This window comes from Leptonychotes weddellii, chromosome 2 (assembly GCF_054177405.1).
Source record: "Leptonychotes weddellii isolate Sample4059 chromosome 2, ASM5417740v2, whole genome shotgun sequence".
NCBI lineage: Eukaryota > Metazoa > Chordata > Mammalia > Carnivora > Phocidae > Leptonychotes > Leptonychotes weddellii.
The window spans coordinates 30,477,863-30,499,155 of NC_138370.1; the positions used below are offsets into that span (position 1 = coordinate 30,477,863).

The window sequence follows — 21,293 nt, forward strand, 5'->3', positions numbered from 1 at the left end:
TAGGTAGCATTGACATCTTCACAATATTTGTTCTTCCAGTCCATGAACATGGAACGTTTTTCCATTTCTTTGTGTCTTCCTCAATTTCTTTCATGAGTATTTTATAGTTTTCTGAGTACAGATTCTTTGCCTCTTTGGTGAGGTTTATTTCAAGGTATCTTATGGTTTTGGGTGCAATTGTAAATGGGATCAACTCCTTAATTTCTCTTTCTTCGGTCTTGCTGTTGGTGTATAGGAATGCCACTGATTTCTGTGCATTGATTTCATATCCTGCCACTTGACTGAATTCCTGTATGAGTTCTAGAAGTTTTAGGGTGGAGTCCTTCGGGTTTTCCACATAAAGAATCATATCATCTGCAAAGAGTGAGAGTTTGACTTCTTTGCCGATTTGGATGCATTTTATTTCTTTTTGTTGCCTGATTGCTGTGGCTAGGACTTCTAATACTATGTTGAATAGCAGTGGTGATAGTGGACATCCCTGCCCTGTTCCTGACCTTAGGGGGAAAGCTCTCAGTTTTTTCCCACTGAGAATGATATTCACTGTGGGTTTTTCACAGATGGCTTTTATGATATTGAGGTATGTACCCTCTATCGCTATACTCTGAAGAGTGTTGATCAAGAAAGGATGCTGTACTTTGTCAATACTTTTTCTGCATCTATTGAGAGGGTCATGTGGTTCTTGTTCTTTCTTTTATTAATGTATTGTATCACATTGATTGATTTGAGGATGTTGAACCAACCTTGCAACCCAGGGATAAATCCCACTTCGTCGTGGTGAATAATCCTTTTAATGTACTGTTGGATCCTATTGGCTAGTATTTTAGTGAGAATTTTTGCATCCGTGTTCATCAAGGATATTGGTCTGTAATTCTCCTTTTTGATGGGGTCTTTGTCTGGTTTTGGAAAAAAGGTAATGGTAGCCTCATAAAACGAGTTTGGAAGTTTTTCTTCCATTTCTATTTTTTGGAACAGTTTCAGAAAAATAGGTATTAATTCTTCTTTAAATGTTTGGTAGAATTCCCCTGGGAAGCCATCTGGCCCTGGGCTTTTGTTTGTTGGGAGATTTTTGATGACTGCTTCAATTTCCTTAGTGGTCATAGGTCTGTTCAGGTTTTCTATAATTCTTCCTGGTTCAATTTTGGTAGTTGATACATCTCTAGGAATGCATCCATTTCTTCCAGATTGTCTAATTTGCTGGCATAGTGTTGTTCATAATATGTTCTTATAATTGTTTGTATTTCTTTGGTTTTGGTTATGATCTCTTCTCTTTCATTTATGATTTTATTTATTTGGGTCCTTTCTCTTTTCTTTTCGATATGTATGGGCAAGGGTTTATCAATCTTGTTAATTTTTTCAAAGAACCAGCTCCGAGTCTTGTTGATCTGTTCTACTGTTCTTTTGGTTTCTATTTCATTGATTTCTGCTCTGATTTTTATTATTTCTCTTCTCCTGCTGGGTTTAGGCTTTATTTGCTGTTCTTTCTCCAGCTCCTTTAGGTGTAGGGTTAGGTTGTGTACTTGAGATCTTTCTTGTTTCTTGAGAAAGGCTTTCATGGCTATATACTTTCCTCTTAGGACTGCCTTTGATGCATCCCAAAGATTTTGAATAGTTGTGTTTTCATTTTCATTGGTTTCCATGAATTTTTAAAATTCTTCTTTAATTTCCTGGTTGACCCATTCATTCTTTAGTAGGATGCTCTTTAGCCTCCATGTATTTGAGTTGTTTCTGACTTTCCTCTTGGATTGAGTTCTAGTCTCAAAGCATTGTGGTTTGAAAATATGCGGGGAATGATCCCAATCATTTGGTATCAGTTGAGACCTGATTTGTGATCTAGGATGTGATCTATTCTGGAGAATGTTCCAGGGGCACTAGAGACAATGTGTATTCCATTGCTTTGGGATGGAATGTTCTGAATATGTCTGTGAAGTCCATTTGGTCCAGTGTGTCATTTAAAGTCTTTATTTCCTTGTTGATCTTTTGCTTTGATGATCTGTCCATTTCAGTGAGGGGTGTGCTAAAGTCCCCCACTATTATTGTATTGTTGTCGATGTGTTTCTTTGCTTTTGTTATTAATTGTCTTATATAATTGGCTGCTCCCATGTTAGGGACATATATATTTATTATTGTTAGATCTTCTTGTTGGATAGACCCTTTAAGTAAGATATAGTGTCCTTCCTCATCTCTTATTACAGTTTGGTTTAAAATCTAATTTGTCTGATATAAGGATTGCCACCCCAGCTTTCTTTTGGTGTCCATTAGCATGGTAAATGGTTTTCCACCCTCTTACTTTCAATCTGGGGCTGTCTTTGGGTCTAAAATGAGTCTCTTGCAGACAGCATATCGATGGGTCTTGTTTTTTTATCCAATCTGATAGCCTGTGTCTTTTGATTGGGGCATTTAGCCCATTTACATTCAGGGTAACTATTGAAAGATATGAATTTAGTGCCATTGTATTGCCTGTAAGGTGACTGTTACTGTATATTGTCTGTGTTCCTTTCTGGTCTATGTTGCTTTTAGGCTCTCTCTTTGCTTAGAGGACCCCTTTTAATATTTCTTGTAGGGCTGGTTTTGTGTTTGCAAATCCTTTAGTTTTTGTCCTGGAAGCTTTTTATCTCTCCTTCTATTTTCAAAGACAGTCTAGCTGAATATAGTATTCTTGGCTGCATATTTTTCTCATTTAGTGCTCCTAATATATCATGCCAGTCCTTTCTGGCCTGCCATGTCTCTGTGGATAGGTCTGTTGCCAATCTAATGTTTCTACCATTGTAGGTTACAGATCTCTTATCCTGAGCTGCTTTCAGGATTTTCCCTTTGTCTCTGAGACTCATAAATTTTACTATTAGACGTTGGGGTGTTGACCTATTTTTATTGATTTTGAGAGGTGTTCTCTGTGTCTCCTGGATTTTGATGCCTGTTTCCTTCCCCAAATTAGGGAAGTTCTCTGCTATAATTTGCTCCAATATACCTTCTGCCCCTCTCTCTCTTTCTTCTTCTTCTGGGAATCCAATTATTATAATACTGTTTCATCTTATGATACCACTTATCTCTCGAATTCTTCCCTCATGATCCAGTAGTTGTTTATCTCTCTTTTTCTCAGCTTCTTTATTTTCCATCATTTGGTCTTCTATATCACTCATTCTTTCTTCTGCCTCATTTATCCTAGCAGTTAGAGCTTCCATTTTTTTATTGCACCTCATTAATAGCCTTTTTGAGTTTAACTTGGTTAGATTTTAGTTCTTTTATTTCTCCAGAAAGGGTTTCTCTAATTTCTTCTATGCTTTTTTCAAGCCCAGCTAGCATCTTTAAAATTGTCATTCTGAACTCTAGTTCCAACATCTTACTAATGTCTGTATTGATTAGGTCCCTGGCAGTCAGTATTGCTTCTTGTTCTTTTTGTTGAGGTGATTTTTTCCATCTTGTTATTTTGTCCAGAGGAGAATAGGTGAATGAGAGAACAAAATGCTAGCAGGGTAAAACGACCTCAGAAAAACAGACACTAAACAAATCAGAAGAGACCTGAAACTGAGGGAAAGAAAGAAAAAAGGGGAAAAAAAAGATTAAAAAAAAGAAAAAGAAAAAAACAGAATGTGATCAAATATGTCAGGCTGGTGCATAGATTAGTGCCACACCCTCGATTTTGGGCATATTTTGGTCTGTTAGAAGAAACTGACTCCCAAATTTTTAAAGAAAGAAAAACTTATATATACACAAAAATAAGGGTAAATATGATGGAGCGGAGTATGACTGTAAAGATGAAAATTATAAAAGATTTTATAAAAGAAATTGATAAGAAGTTGGTTGAGAAATGAAAGAAGAGTATTTAAAAAAAAAGAAAAAGGGAGAGAATGTGATCAGGCAAGAGACTAGAAGAAAGCCATACACTAGAGATTTAGGGTATATTTTGGTCTGTTAGAAAAAACTGTATCCCAAAATTTTAAAGAGAGAACAACTTTAATATATGCCAAAAATAAGGTTAACTACTATGAAGGGACAGAATATGACTCTAAAAATGAAAAATAAAAAAGATTTTTTTAAAAGGGATGGATAAGATATTGGTTGAGAAAGGGAAAAAGAAAAATTTAAAAAAAAAGAAAGTTAAAAATTTAACTTTGAAAAACTAAAAAATCATGGGGAAAAAAGCCATGAATTCTATGTGCTGTATTCCCCTAGTGCTGGAGTTCTGCCTTTCTCATTGATTGGTAAACTTGGTCTTGGCTGGTTGTTCTTGCTGATATTCTGGGGGAGGGGTCTGTTGCCATGGTTCCCAAATGTCTTTGCCAGAGGTGGAATTGTCCAGTCGATTTCTGAGGTGCACTCCTGCTCCACTCCTCCCAGGGGAGGAAGGGGAGTCTCCCCAGATCTGCCGCTTGTTGGGTCCCTGCTTCCAGAAAGTGGTCACTTTTCTGTTCAGAGAGTTGCTGCTATTCTTCTCTTCAATCTCCTGTTGAGTTCATAGGTGTTCAGAATGGTTTGATCCCTGTTTACTGAATTACTGGGACCAGACGAAGTTTAGGTCTCCTACTCCTCCCTCTTCTTGTATCTCTTGAAAATGTGAACTAAGAAACATTGGCTTTGGACAGATTATTTGTATTTTATTTGATAATGAATCTAGAAAGGATTGAGATAGGTATGCTGGACTATGTGCAAGCAGAGCAGTCATTTTGGAGAGAATTGATAGATAAGAAGAGATGATTTCATTCATAAAGCCCTTGGGTGATAGAAAGAATAACCTATTTCCTGAATATCTAATTCATTACCATCACTTTGGAATTCAGCTCTACATAATTACTTACCCTTGTGGCCCTAAAACCACTTATTGTTGATCCAAAACTTAGGCTGTTGTGACCAGATTTTGTTATTTATGATCAGTGATCCCTTGGTATTACATTTCTTCTAAAGTCAGGTTTGTTTCTAGCAACTATTCAGATCTTTCCAGGATGTCTTAAGTAAAAGCAGTGGAAGACTTATGCCAGACATCATTCAGTTAAATAAATTATAACTATTTAATGATTATTTAAATGTCTGTACAAACTATGCTGACTTTAATTGGTTGCTACCAACTTGTTGAGAAATAAAATAAACTTGGAAAATAGAGATGTTGATGGAAATTTTATATTATTTTATCTCCATCTACACAAGTAAGAAATAGAGACATTTTCCTCAGCATGGAACAAGATCCCTTATTTATCTTTACTTCTGCATTCTCATTTTCCTAAATATTCATTAAGCAAAATTATGGTTTGTATTGGTGTTATGGTAAAGAAAACAGCTGTGTTTAAGTGAAATAATTCAAACACAGGAAGACAACTACCATATATTCTCACTTATATGTGAAACTAAAACTAAACAAACAAAGTGATAAATACAGAGAACAGACTGGTGGTTGCCAGCAATGAAGGTACAGAGTGGGCAAAATGAGTGAAGGGGGTCAAAAGCTACAAACTTCCAGTTATAAAATAAATAGGTCATGGGTACATAATATACAGCATGGTGACATAGCTAATAATATAGTATTGCATATTTGAAACTTGCTGAGAGAGTAGATCTTAAAAGTCAGCATCAGAAGAAAAAAATATTTGTAACTATGTATGGTGCTCATTTTATAATATATAAAAAATATTGAATCATTATATTGTACACCTGAAACTAATATAATGTCATATGTAAATTATATTTAATTAAAATAAAAGACCTAATCAAGCTCTGCTCTACCAAAAAATAAAAATAGCTGTACAAGTACCTTACTTCTAATTTTAGAAACACATGAACAATATTGTGTAAAATTGTCTGTGTTCTGTGTTCTTTCTTTTGTATCTTATTTTCTTTTTATATTTTCCTCACCTTCTACACATTCTATTCACAAAATTTGCTTCTCTATCTTTACTAATCTCCTTGGCACAACTGAATGTCAATGCAAGGAAAGTGGGGTTCCTTGAGAAGTAGCAATTGCTCCTGCAGCAACTATAGCCAATGTGGCTTTCTATTTGAAAGGTCCTATGAATGTACTGAGTATCTTCAGTTGTTTCTGACCTATAAGAACATAAAGGATACCTAACTGATTGAAATTTAGAAACAATTTGGTATATACTAAGACTCAATATTTCTAAATATTAACATACTCCATCAAAGAATCCCTACTTGCAACATTCTGAATTACATTTGAAATCTTCCTATAATGCATCTTAATATTAAATATAAATAATAATAAGCTTACTTACCCTCCAGTTGCTGTTCCCTCATGGTTCGAAAATCTTATTTTATTGCATTTAAAAGCAGTGATGGCGGTTAAAACAAGGAGAGGTAGAAAAATGTAGAAACCAAACAAGAGGCTATTTTTTTGAGAAGGAGGCCGTCGTTTTATAGGCAGGTACTTCTCTTGAGCTGAAAACATGAGAATACCTTTTAACTTTTTCAAGAATTATATTCAAAACATATTAGTAATTTGAAATATAAAAGGGATTCAAATAATACAGTAAGAGAAGAAATAAACAAATTTAAAAGCATTTTCCTGTATTCTGTGACTATTCCCCAAAGTCAATTATATGTATATATGTATATCTATATCTATATCACTGGCATACATTTATTTTTAATCTTTTATATGTATATTTAATCTTTAGTTATGTGCTTTATTAAATATATTTATTCTATTATGGTCCCTTCTATGAGCTATGTAGAATACATTAAATGGATATTCTTATCTAATATTTCTTCCATTAAAAAAAGTAAAGCAAAAAGAAGTGTTTTAAAACTAATTTAATAAAAAATTACTGACATAACTGATGACTACTTTTAAAAAACAATGCTTGTAAACTAGGTTAAATTTCCATATTATCTGTATAAGTTGATAGTATTCTAATTTTGACTATATTAATTAGAAAAATAAATATTCCTCTAGGTGTTATAAAGACATTACAGAAATTAGAAAAACCTATAAAGTATTGTTCCAATTAGACAAAATAAGCCAGACAACTAAATACATAAAACCCTAAATTAAGCCATCAGAATTACCACCAAAACAACTATAATGATACTAAATGCAAATGAATTTAGTGTCTCCCGAAAAAAGACAAAAATTCTATAACTTTAAAACATAGATAGATTCCAATTATATGTTGATAAGAAGTGATTTACCTAAAAGAAAGTGACTCAGGATGTTACATGTATTATAGGAAATAAATTGACAAATATATGCAAAAATATTAAAATTAAGCAAATATATGTGGGCTTAGGCTATGGTAGAACTCAATACTTTTAAAGCTGTCCTTTCCTGCCTCATCCTTCAGGAAAGGTCAACTCTCCAATTCACTTTAACTAAAAATTATATCATAATGGAAGTGAAGCTTCTTTCTTTTGTGCTTAATTACTCCAAAGGCTGATTAAAGAAATTGGACCTAATCATTATTGGATTAATTGGGCAAAATATTTTTTTATTAAATAGTGCTTAACTAGCTCTCATAATAAAATATATAATAGGACAAAATACATGAAAGAAATAGTTTCTAGAAAGCAATAAAAAATGCAAAGCTATAATATCTGAAGGAAAGAAACATGGTATTGATTATATAAAAATCCAATTTTACCCATGGACAATTTACTGATCTCAGCACAGAGAATTGGGAGTCCTAGGGAAAGTACAGAATTCCCACTGAGTTAAGGAGGCAGAGGAAACTGTTCACAACAGTTGTAATGGTTAGAATCTGCAGGGTGTAGCACTGAAGGGAAAGGGAAAGGTATATAAACACACACTCACAATGAGACAACCTAAGGCTAATTCAGCAGCAGCTCTTACTGGGTTGAGAGTGGAAAGGAGAGACCAGAGTTGGAGCAGTGCCGAACACGCCTTAAGGAGATCCCAATTTATCCACATCCTAACACATGTTGCCTGTACTTTTTATTATGATTATTTTAAAGAATGTGAAGCAGTATCTCATTGTGATTTTGACCTGCATTTTCCCAAGATTTGAGCATCTTTTCATAGGCTTATTGGCCATTTTTGCATTTTTTATGGAGATGTATATATTTAAATATCTTCCCATTTTTAATTGAGTAGTCTTTTTTTTTTATTATTATGAACTTGTAAGTATTGCTTACATATTTTGGATACAAGTCCCATATGTGATATATGATTTTCAAATATTTTCTCTCATTCAGTAGTTTGTCTTCTTAGTTGTATCATTTGCAGTGCAGAAGTTCTTAATTTCAATGAAGTTCAATCTATTGTTTCTTTCTTCACTTATGCTTTAGTGTTTTCTAAAACATAGCCTATGCCAAGGTCCCAAAAATTTAGTTATGTGTGTTGTGTTTTATAAGTTTAACTCGTACATTTGGATCTATGATCCATTTTCTGCTAATTTTTTATGAATGTTGTGATGTAGAAATCTAACTTCTTTCTTTTGCATGTGGTTATCTATTTCTCCCATTTGTTGAAAAGACCATTCTTTCCTCCCATTGAATTGCCTTGGTATCCTTGTCAAAAATCCATGGCTATAAGCATGAAGTTTTATTTCTGGACTCTATTCTATTCCATTGAACTGATGTTTATCCTTATCCTTAAGACAGTACTACACCATCTTGATTATTTTACCTTTGCATCATGTTTTAGAATTAAGAAGCATGTTCTCAGTTTTAAGGTTTCTTGGAAACTGTTTTCAAGATTGTTTTTAACATTCCATGTACCTTGAATTTCTGTATGACTTTTAGGATTAGCTTGTCAATTTCTGTAAAAAAAAAATACTGCTTGGGTTTGTTAAGAATTGGGTTGAATTTGTAGATCTATTTGGGAAGTACTTCTGTAATTAACAATATTGAGACTTCTACTACATGAGCATGGCATGGTTCTTTCAGTCAATACTGTATTTTTAGTTTTCCATGTTTATCTTACACTTCCTTCACAAAATTATTTCTAAATATTATGTTATTTTTGGTAATATCATAAAGGGATTTTTTTCCTAATTTAATTTTTAACTGTGGTAAAATACACAGTAGGTAAAGTTTATCATTTTAAACATTTTTAAGTGTGCATCATTACCATGATCAGACACCAGAATTTTTTACCCCCCAGATTGAACTCCTTAAATATTAATTTACCATTTCCAATCCCCACCCAAACTCTGACAAATATGCTTCTATTTTTTTCCATAAATTTTACTATTCTAGGTACCTCATAAAAGCAGAATTATCCAATATTTGTTCTATTGTGGCTGCCTTATTTTAATTAGTATAAGGTCTTTACATTCCATCCATGTTGTAGCATGTGTCAAAATTTCATTCCTTTTTAAAGCTGAATAACAGTTCATTATATGTATATACCACATTTTGTTTCTTCATTTATCTGTCAATGGACATTTGAATGTTTGTATTTTTTAGCTATTGTAAATAATGATGTTACAAGCATGGGTGTACAAATACTTGTTTAAATCCATGCTTCCAATACTACTGAGTATATACTTAGATGTGGAATTTCAGGATATGGTAATTTTATATTTAATTTCATGAGGAACCACCATACCAATTTCCAAAGAGGTTGCATCATTTTACATTCCCACTAGCAATGCACAAGGGTTACAATTTCTCCACATCTTTATCAGCACTTGGTATTTTTGAATTTTTTCATAATAGCCATATCCTAATAGGTATGAATTGGAATCTCATAGTTCTGACTTGCAATTTCTTAACAATTAATGATGTTGAACATATTTTCGTGTGTTTATTGGTCATTTGTGTATCTTCATTGGAGAAATGTCTATTAAAGTCCTTTGCCCATTTTTTAATTAGGCCATTTCTTTGGTGTTGAGTTGTAATAATTCTTTATATATTCTGGATATTAATCCTTCCTCAGATATAATATTTACAAACACTGGGTTAGATTTTTGTTGATAGTGTCTTTTGATGAACAACAGTTACTAATTATGATGAATTCCAATTTATCTATTTTTTCTTCTGTTGCCTGTGCTTTGGCGTCATATCCAAGAAATCATTGCCAAATTCAATGTAATAAAAACTTCCTATGTTTTCTTCTAAGAATTTTATAGTTGTAGCTCTTAGATTTAAATCTTTGATCCATTTGAAGTTAATTTTTGTACAAGATGTAAGGGTCCAACCTCATGCTTTTGCATGTTGATATCCTATTATCCCAATACCATTTGTTGAAAAGACAATTCTTTCTCTCATTGAATGATCATGGCAACCTTATTGGTTTGTTTCTTGGCTCCCTGTTTTATTTCACTAAAAAAAATTTGGTTTTCCTTTGTGGTTACCCAAAATAATGTATCAATTTTCAAGAAGGTACAAAAGAGCCCTGCAGTCAACTTTTGTCTTTTTATTTTAGCTTCTATTGACCATGACTGAGAACTCAGAAATTTTCTTTTACTACACATAATGATAAAGCAAAGAATATTGATGGAGAAAGACATTTTACAATTTTTAATCAGACAAATGCAAAAAAAAAAAAAAGAGAGAGAACTCTGGACTGTAATGGTGATATTGAAACTGATCATACAAATGAAACCAAAAGTTTACTGATCACAGAGAAATGCAAAACGTCAGCTCCTGGGGAAAACAGTGTTTGTGTTTTTTCCTTATTATTCTTTAGACTTTCAGTTTTATATTTTTTTTCTTTTTCAGCTATTTTCTTATTTTATCAATTCTTTTTTTTAAATCTTTTTAAATTTTTATTGTTACATTTATGTTATATATACATATATATATTTTAACTTTTTGGTTTCCTTTCATTGTATTGTTATATTTTTGTATCTATATAACTTTTTCTTTCTTTCCAATTGCGGGATCAATTTCTTCTAACAAACAGACCAAAATATAGCCAGGATCTAGTTTATTGTTGTGTTCTGCTCTACTTCTTGAATTTTTCTCATTTATTTCTTCTTTTTGATTTCTATTTTCTTCTAATATGTTTAGTGTGTATTTTTCTGGTGTTGTTTTTGCTATTTTTGTATTTTCTCTCTCATTCATCTAATCTTTTCTGGACATAATGGTGAGACAGAAAAACTCACCCTAAAAGAAAGAACAGGAGGGAGTACTCACTGGCAGGGATTTAATCAATATGGATATAAGTAAGATGTCAGAGTGAGAATTCAAAACAACGATTATAAAGATACTAGCTGGGCTTGAAAAAAGCAGAGAAGACACTAGAGAATCTCTAATGGAGAAATAAAAAAGCTAATATCTAAAAAGGCAGAAATCAAAAAAGGTATTATTGAGAGGTGATAAAAAATGGATGCTCTAACTGCTACAATAAATGAGGCAGAAGAGAAAGTCAGTATATAGAAGACAAAATGCTGGAGAATGAGAAAGCTGAGAAAAAGAGAAATAAACAACTACTAGATAACAAAGGGAAGATTTGAGAGATCAGCAATACCGTAAAGCAAAACAATATTAGAATAATTGGAGTCCTAGAGGAAGAGGAAAGGGGGGCTGTAAAAAGTATATTGCAGCAAATTATAGCTGAGACCTTCTCTAATCTGGGGAAAGAAACAGACATTCAAATTCAGGACATACAGAGAATCCTCCTCAAAATCAATAAAAATAGGTCAATGACTTGACATATTATAGTGAAGCTTGCAAATTTCAGAGATAAAGAGAAAATCCTAAAAGCAGCTCAGGACAAGAGGTCCTTAACCTACAGGGTTAGAAACATAAGACTGGCACCAGCCCTGTCCACTGAGACCTGGCAGGCCAGAAAGGACTGGCATGATATACTCAAGGTGCCAAGAATACTTTATCCAGCAAGGTTGTCATCTGGAAGAGAAGGAAAGATAAAGAGTGTCCAGGGCAAACAGAAACTAAAAATTTGTGATCACTAAAGCAGCCCTACAAGAAATATTAAAGGGGATCCTTTGAGCAAGGAGAGAGCCAAAAAGAAACAAAGACTAGAAAGGGACAGAGACAATCTACAGGAATAGTGACTTTACAGGTAATATGATAACACTAAATTCATATCTTTCAATAATTACTCTGAAGGTATTTGGACTAAATGCTCCAATCAAAAGACACAGGTATTAGATTAGATAAACAAGACCCATCATATATAGCTGTCTACAAGCGATTCATTTTAGACTCAAAGACACCTCTGGAATGAAAGTGAGGGGGTGGAGAACAATTTATCATGCTAATGATAAAAAATACCCCTGTTTTCTTTTTATGAAAGAAAGAAAGCAGAGGTAGCCATCCTTATATCAAAAAAAGTAGATTTTAAACCAAAGACTGTAATAAGAGATGAGGAAGGACACCATATCATAAGAAAAGGGTCTATCCAACAAGAGGGTCCAACAACTGTAAATATTTATGTCCCTAACCTGGGAGCAGCCAATTACATAAAGCAATTAATAACAAGATTAAAGAAACACATTGAAAATAATACAATAATAAAGTATAGGAGAATTTGGCAGAAGTGGAGCTGCCCTGGGCCTCCTCAAGCCAGCAGTGTGCCTGGGCCCATGGCTGCCTACTCCTACCCTGGGGCCCCCACCGGCCCAGCTGGAAGCGAGGTGCTGTCAGACCAAAACTTCTTGTGGAACATTTTCCAGAGGCACATGGACTCCATTTAATCCAGTGACTGTCAGGTCAATATCTATGTTTGACAGAGAGAACAAGGCTGGCATAAACATCAGCGAGTTCACTGGTATCTGGAAGGGCATCACAGACTGGCAGAACATCTTCCACACCTATGACAGGACAACTCTGGGATGACTGACAAGAATGAGCTCAAGCAAGCACTCTTAGGTTTTGGGTACTGGCTCTCTGACCAGTTTCATGACATCCTCATTTGCAAGTTTGACAGACAAGGACAGGGGCAGATCACATTTGACAACTTCATCCAGGGCATTGTCTTGCAGAGGTTGATCAATACATTCAGGCCTTACCATATGGATCAGGACATCTGGATTCAGGTGTCATATAAACAGTATCTGTCCATGGTCTTCAGCATCATATAACACTGGCCTTTGCAAATAGCAACATGACTTACAGAAGGAAGACTAAAAATGCCAAATCTCCCTTTAAATAAATGGGACACAGATGCACTTAGATACTGTTCTCCTTCCTTTAGATTTTATATAATTAACATTTGAGGACCTGACTGTACATATGTGTATAAGCTGATAAGGTTTTTTGCAAATGTAACAATAGGTATAATCATTATTCACATACAGACATTTGATTTGAGACTGTTCAATTGTACCATGAGGTAAGATATGATAATGTTTCAGGTATCCTGCATGCAAAAAATTCATCATGTGCATTTCTAGATAGCTCCAGTTCTATAGTGGAAATATTTTTATTAGCCAGTAGGAATTTAAAAATAATACAGAAGTTGCATAGAGGCTTTTATGTGCCTTACATTTTTAAAACGGGGTTTATTGCATTTTTTTGAATATGCAACATAAGCAATAAAGCAAATGTGTGGGGTGCCTGTGTGGCTCAGTTGGTTAAGAGGCTGCCTTCAGCTCAGGTCATGATCCTGGGGTCTTGAGATCGAGCCCCATGTCCGGCTCCCTGCTCAGCAGAAAGCCTGCTTCTCCCTCTCCCTATGCCTGCCGCTTTGTCTACTTGTGCTCTCTCTCTATCTCTCTGTCAAATAAATAAATAAAATCTTTTAAAAAATTTAAAAAAATAAAGTAAATGTGCCCCCTGTTCCGCCCCCCAAAAAAAGTGTAGGAGAATTTAACACTCCACTCATAGCAATGTACAGATCATCTAAGCAGAACATTAACAAGGAAACAAGGGCTTTGAATGACACAGTGGACCAGAAGGAAGTCACAGATATGTATTAGGATGACGTGCTAAAGGAACAGAACACGTTCTTCTCAAGTGCACGTGGAACATTCTCCAGAATAGATCACATACTGGGTCACAAATTAGGTCTCAACTGATACCAAAAGATTGGGATTATTTCCTGCATACTTTCAGACCACAGTGCTTTAAAACTTGAACTGAATCGCAATAGAAAATTTGGAAGGAAAACAAATACATGAAGGTTAAAAAACATCTTACTAAAGAATGAATGGTCAACCAGGAAATTAAAGAATTAAAAAAAAATACATGGAAACAAATGAAAATGAAAACTGGACAGTTGAGGACCTCTGGAATGCAGCAAAGACAGTCCAAGGAGGGAGTATATGGCTATACACGCCTTTCTCAAGAAATAAGAAAAATCTCAAATACACAATCTAAACTTACTCCTCAAGGAGATGGAAAAAGAACAGCAAATAGAGTCTAAATCCTGCAGGAGAAGAGAAATAATAAAGATTAGAGAAGAAGTCCCTGATATAGAAATCAGAAGAACAGTAGACCAGATCAACAAAACTAGGAGCTGGTTTGTTGAAAGAATTAATAAGATAAATAAACCCCTAGCTAGATTATCAAAAAGAAAAAAGAAAGGTCCCAAATAAATAAAATCATGAATGAAAGAGGAGAGATCACAAAGAACACTGAAGAAGTATAAATAATTATAAGAGAATATTATGCAATTATAAACTAACAAATTAGGCAATCTGGAAGAAATGGATGCATTCCTAGAAACATATAAACTACTGAAAATGAAACAGGAAGAAATAAAAAACCTGAACAGACCCATAATCAGCAAAGAAATTGAATCAATAATCAAAAATCTCCCAACAAAGAAGAGTCCCGGACCATATGATCTCCCAGCAGAATTCTACCAAATTTAAAGAAGAATACTTATTCCTCTGAAACTCTTCCAAAAAATAGAAATGTAAGAAAAACTTCCAAACTCATTCTATGAGGCCAGCATTACTTTGATCTCAAACCAGACAAAGATCCCACAAAAAAAGAAAATTACAAACCAATATCCCTGATGAACATGGATGCAAAAATTCTCGACAAGATACTAGCCACTAGGATCCAACAGTACATTAAAAGCATTATTCACCAAAACCAGGTGGGATTTATTCCTGGGATGCAAGGATGGTTCAACATCCACAAATCAACAATGTGAGACATTATGTTAATAAAAGAAAGGACAAGAACCATATAGTCCTCTCAATAGATGCAGAAAAAGCATTTGAAAAAGACAGCATCCTTTCTTGATTAAAAAAAAAAAACTCTGTAGTGTAGGGATAAAGGGAACATACCTCCATAACATAAATGCTATATACAAACAACCCACAGCAAATATCATTCTCAATGGGGAAAAACTGACAGGTTTTCCCCTAAGGTCAGGAATATGACAGGGATGCCCACTCTCACCACTGCTGTTCAGCACAGTACTGGAAGTCCTAGTGTTGACAATCAGTCAACAAAAAGAAGTAAAAGGCAACTAAACTGGCAAAGAAGTAGTCAAACTTATATTCTTCACAGATGACATGATACTCTATGTAGAAAACCCAGAAGACTCCAGCAAAAATTCCTAGAAGTGATACAGGAATTCAGCAACATGGCAGGATATAAAATCAATGCACAGAAATCAGTTGCATTTCCGTACACTAACAATAAGACAGAAGAAAGATAGAGAAATTAAGGAGTTGATCCCATTTACAATTGCACCCAAAACCGTAAGATACCTAGGAATAAACCTAACCAAAAAGCTAAAGGATCTGTACTCTAAAAATTATAGAATGCTCATGAAAGAAATTGAGGAAGACACAAAGAAATGGAAAAACGTTCCATGCTCATGGATTAGAAGAACAAATATTGTGAAGATGTGAATGCTACCTAGAGCAATCTACACATTCAATGCAATCCCTATCAAAATACCATCCACTTTTTTCAAAGAAATGGAACAAATAATCCTAAAATTTGCATGGAACCAGAAAAGACCCCGCATAGCCAGAGGAATGTTGAAAAAGAAAAGCAAAGCTGGTGGCATCACAATTCCAGACTTCCAGCTCTATTACAAAGCTGTCATCATCAAGACAGTAAGGTACTGGCACAAAAACAGACACATAGACCAATGGAACAGAATAGAGAACCCGGAAATGGACTCTGTCAGCTCTAGGATCAACTAATCTGTGACAAAGCAGGGAAGAATATCCAAAAGAAAGAAGATAGCTGGTACAGACACTCCAGAAAACAGTACGGAGGTTCCTCAAAAAGTGAAAAATAGAGCTACCCCATGACCTAGCAACTACACTACTGGGTATTTACCCCAAAGGATATAAACATAGTTAGTTGAAGGGGCACCTGCACCCCAATGTTTATAGCAGCAATGTCCACAATAGCCAGAATAGGGAAAGAGTCCTGATGCCCGTAAACAAATGGATAAAGAAGATGTGGTATATATATACAATGGAATATTACTCCCCCATCAAAAAAATAAAATCTTACCATTTGCAACAAGGTGGATGGAACTAGAGGGTATTATGCTAGGCGAAATAAATCAATCAGAGAAAGAAAATTATATGATTTCACTCATATGTGGAATTTAAGAAACAAAACAGATGATCACAGGTGAAGAGAGGGAAAAATAAAATACGACTAAATGAGAGAGGAGGTAAACTGTAAGAGACTCTTAACTCTAGGGAACAAACAGGATTGCTGGAGGGGAGGTGGGGGGTATGGTGTTACTAGGTGATGGACATTAAGGAGGGCACTTGATGTAATGAGCGCTGGGTGTTATATGCAAATGATGAATCAGTAAACTCTACCTCTGAAACTAATAATATACTATATGTTAATTAATTGTATTTAAATAAAATAAAATTAAATAAACAAATAAAAATTTTTTAAAATGTACAGTATCTGGTGAAAAGTACAAAATTCTGATGTAGGAAATCATACAAAATCTAAATAAATGAAGTGACATACCATATTCATAGATTGGAAGGTTCAATAATATACAGTAAAGGTGTAAAATCTTCCTAAATTTTTCCATAGTTTTAACATAGTTTGTATCAAGATAATAGCAAATTTTTTTAAGCATAGATAAACTTATTCTAAAATGTATATAGGAGACCCTAGAATAGAAAAAAAATTTTGAAAAAGAAGAATAAATTGAGAGGAATCACTCTTACCATACAGTTACAATAATCAAAACAGCATAGCGATGGTGGACAGAATGACTCATAGATCAATGCAATAGAAGAGAAGTGAGAAATACACCAACACAAAAATGTCCAATTAATTATTGACAAAGGAGCAAAAACAATTCAAAGGACAAGAGATAGCTTTTTCAAAGAATTATGGTGGAACAATTGAAGTCACATTAGTCAAAAAGTTAATCTCCCACCCCTTACAAAAAGTAACTCAAAATGGATCATGAACTTCAGTGTAAAACATAAAACTACACCTTTTAGAGATATCATGGTAAAAAATCTTCAGGACTTAAGGCTGACAAAGAGTTCATACACTTGATACCAAAAGCATGATCCAAAAAGGAAAAGCAGTAGATTTATCAGAAAAAAATTAAAAAAAAAATTGGGGTCTGAGATAAAACCACTTATAGACATGGAAAAAATGTGTTCAAATCACATATCCAAAAAATACATATACCTAGGAAACAAACAAAAACTCTGATAATTCAACATTTAAAAAATACAGTCTAATTAGAAAATGGACAAAGAGATTAACAGATTTTTCACTGAAGAGAACATACAGATGCCAAATAAACATGTTAAACATATTCAACATCATTATCCATTAGGGAAGTACAAATTAAGCCCACAATGAGATATTAATACACACCTAATAGAATGACTGAAAAAAAAAAGTGATATCATCAAATGTTAGTAAGGATGCCAAAACAATGGGTCATTCATATATTATTGGTGGGAATGTCAAATGTTACAGTCACTCTGAAAAATAGTTTGGCAGTTGCTTTTAAAACTATAAGTGGTTTACCATTGACCCAGCAATTTCACTTTTGGGGATGTTTCCCAGGGAATTAAAATTTTATTTTCATGCAGAATATTCTATACAAGTGTTGACTGCAGATCTCTCCATAATAGCTAAAAATTGGCAAACCACCCAAATGTCCATCAATAGTTTGATATATCCATACAAAGGAATACTAGTTATCAATAAGAAGAAATGAAATATTTATACATGCAATGAGCTTCAATGCAGTTCATAGAAAATATGGAAGAGAAAGAAGCAAATCTCCAAGAGATACAAATTGTATGATTCCATATATACAACATGCATGAAATAACATAATTAGAGGCATAGTAGTAGTGGTTGCCAGGAGTTAGAAATGGCAGAAAAGGGGATCAGTGTAGCTATATAAAGGGGTGATATTAGGAGTCATTTAGTGATGATACACTTTTGTATCTTGATTGTGGTGGTGGTTACATAAGTTTGAACATGTAAAACTGCATGAAACTAAATCAAACACACACATATATGCTCACACACATATACACATACACAAATTAGTGCATGTATACTGGTGAAATCTGAATAAGGTCTGTGTATTTTAATAATGTCCATTTCCTTGTTTTGCTACTGTACTATAGTATTAAAACATGTTAACACTGACAACATCTGAATAAAAGGTAGGCAGGACTTCCATCTGCATTTCTTTGCAACTCTTTGTGACCTATAACTTCAACATAAAAAGTTAAATAAAAATCATAAGGAGATATCATTAGCCATCTTCAACTGGCAAAACAAAATCAAACAAAACAAAACAAAAATGACAGTATCAAGTGCTTGTGAAGTGTGGAGCATCTGTGCAGAGAAACTGGAACTCTCATAGATGAATGGGAAGGAGTACTGGGATAGTTACCTTAGAAATAGTTTGGCTATTTCTTGTAAAATTACAAGTACACTTTCAAACCTAAACACTTAATAAATGACCCAGAAATCTTACTCCTAGGTATTTACCAACCAAAAAGTGAGACCTTAAATATACACAAAAACCTAAATGCACATGTTTATAACAGGTTTATTTATAATTGCCAAAATCTAGAAATAACGCAAATACCTTTCAATGGCTGAATGGATAAACAAATCATATGCATCAATTCAATATAGAAACCTATTTAGGTACTCACACAAAGGATACAAAAATACAGATTGAAAGGGGTACATGCACCACAATGACTATAACAGCATCATAAACAATAGTCAAACTATGGAGAGAGCCCAAATGTCCATTAACTGATGAATGGATAAAGATGTGATACATAAATAAATATATATTTATATCTATATCTATATACTATATAGTGGAATATTAGTCACTGAAAAGAATGAAATCGAAGATGGCAGAGGAGTAGGAGACCTAAATTTCATCTGGTCTCAGGAATTCAGCTAGATAGGGATCAAACCATTCTGAACACCTACAAACTCAACAGGAGATCAAAGAAAAGAATAGCAGCAACTCTGAACAGAAAAGCGACCACTTTCTGGAAGAGTCATATTCTATCCCTTCATAGTAGTTAACCTTATTTTTGGTATGTGTATATATATATATATATATATATATATATATATATAAGTTGTTCTCCCTTTAAAATTTTGGAATACAGTTTCTTCTAACAGACCAAAATATATCCTAAATCTCTAGTGCATGGCTTTGTTCTAGTCTCCTGCCTGATCACATTCTCTCCCTCCCTTTTTTTTTTTAAAACCTCTTCTTTCTTTTTTCAACCAACTTCTTATCTTATCAATTCCTTTTATAAAATCTTTTATAATTTTCATCTTCACAGTCATATTCCATCCCTTCATCATATTTACCCTTATTTTTGTACATATATAAGCTTTTTTTCTTTAAAATTTTTGGAGTCACTTTCTTCTAAAAGACTAAAATATGTCCAAAATCTACTGTGTGGCACTGATCTAATCACCAGCATGATCATATTTGATCATGCTCTGTTTTTTGTTTGTTTGTTTGTTTCTTTTTATCTATTTCTTTTTCATTTTTCTTTCTTTCCCTTTCTTTTCCCCCAGTTTCAGGTCTCTTCTGATTTGTTCAGTGTATATTTTTCTGGGGTAATTGTTACCAGTTAGCATTTTGTTCTCTCATTCATCTATTCTCCTCTGTACAAAATGACAGATGGAAAAAATCACCTCAAAAAAAAGAACAAGAGGCAGTACTAACTGTCAGGGACTTAATCAATACAGACATTAGTAAGGTGTTGAACTAGAGTTTAGAATGACAATTTTAAAGATATTAGCAGGGCTTGAAAAAAGCATGGAAGATATTAGAGAAACACTTTCTGGAGAAATAAAATCTAACCAAGTCGAAATCAAAAAGGCTATTAATGAAGTGTAATAAAAAATGGAGGCTCTAACTGCTAAGATAAATGAGCCAGAAGAGAGAATTAGTGATATAGAAGACGAAATGGTGGAAAATAAAGAAGCTGAGAAAAAGAGAGATAAACAACTACTGGATCACAAGGGCAAAATTCGAGAGCTAAGCGATACCATAAGATGAAACAATATTAGAATAATTGGGAACCCAGAAGAAGAAGAAAGAGAGAGAGAGGAAGAAGTTATTGGAACAAATTATAAGAGAGAATTTCCTTAACTTGGGGAAGGAAACAGGCATCAAAATCCAGGATGCACAGAGAACACCCCTCAAAATCAATAAAAATAGGTCAACACCCCGACATCTAATAGTAAAACTTATGAGTCTCAGAGACAAGAGAAAATCCTGAAAGCAGCTTGGGATAAGAGACCTGTGACCAAAAATGATAGAAACATTAGATTGGCAACAGACCTATCCACAGATATCTGGCAGGCCAGAAAGGACTGGCAGGATATGTTCAGAGCACTAAATGAGAAAAATATGCAGCCAAGAATACTATATCCAGCTAGGCTGTCATTGAAAATAGAAGGAGAGAGGGCGCCTGGGTGGCTCAGTTGGTTGGGCGACTGCCTTAGGCTCAGGTCATGGTCCTGGAGTCCCTGGATTGAGTCCCGCATCCGGCTCCCTGCTCAGCGGGGAGCCTGCTTCTCCCTCTGACCCTCCCCCCTCTCAGGTGCTCTCTCTCTCTCCTTCTCTCTGTCTCAAATAAATTAAATAAATAAATAAATAAATAAATAAATAAATAAATAAATAAATAAATAAAATCTTTAAGAAAATAAAGGAGAGATAAAAAGCTTCCAGGACAAACAAAAACTAAAGGAATTTGCAAACATGAAACCAGCCCTAAAAGTAATATTGAAAGGGGTCCTCTAAGCAAAGAGAGAGTCTAAAAGTAACATAGACTAGAAAGAAACAGACACAATATACAGTAACAGTCACCTTACAGGCAATAAAATGGCACTAAATTCATATCTTTCAAGAGTTACCCTGAATGTAAATGGGCTAAATGCCCCAATCAAAAGACACAGGCTATCAGATTGGATAAAAAAACAAGACCCATCGATAT

The 21,293-nt window shown here is 34.1% G+C and overlaps 2 protein-coding genes and 1 pseudogene across 2 annotated transcripts in view; 2 read left to right on the forward strand and 1 right to left on the reverse strand.

The window, feature by feature from the left end:
* Positions 1 to 6,240, reverse strand: part of LOC102740462 (disintegrin and metalloproteinase domain-containing protein 18) — a 180,222-nt gene extending 173,982 nt beyond the window's left edge. Inside the window, exons 1-3 of the mRNA XM_081812865.1 lie at positions 6,215 to 6,240; positions 5,842 to 6,030; positions 5,741 to 5,747 (exon numbers count right to left, since the gene is read on the reverse strand). Of these exons, the coding sequence (XP_081668991.1) occupies positions 5,741 to 5,747; positions 5,842 to 6,030; positions 6,215 to 6,240 (222 nt within the window). The remainder of the gene's footprint in view (positions 1 to 5,740; positions 5,748 to 5,841; positions 6,031 to 6,214) is intronic.
* The window catches only part of LOC102740164 (A disintegrin and metallopeptidase domain 3-like), a 425,273-nt gene that overhangs the window by 370,568 nt on the left and 33,412 nt on the right, over positions 1 to 21,293 (forward strand). The window lies entirely within an intron of this gene.
* Positions 12,212 to 13,216, forward strand: LOC102738068 (programmed cell death protein 6 pseudogene; annotated as a pseudogene).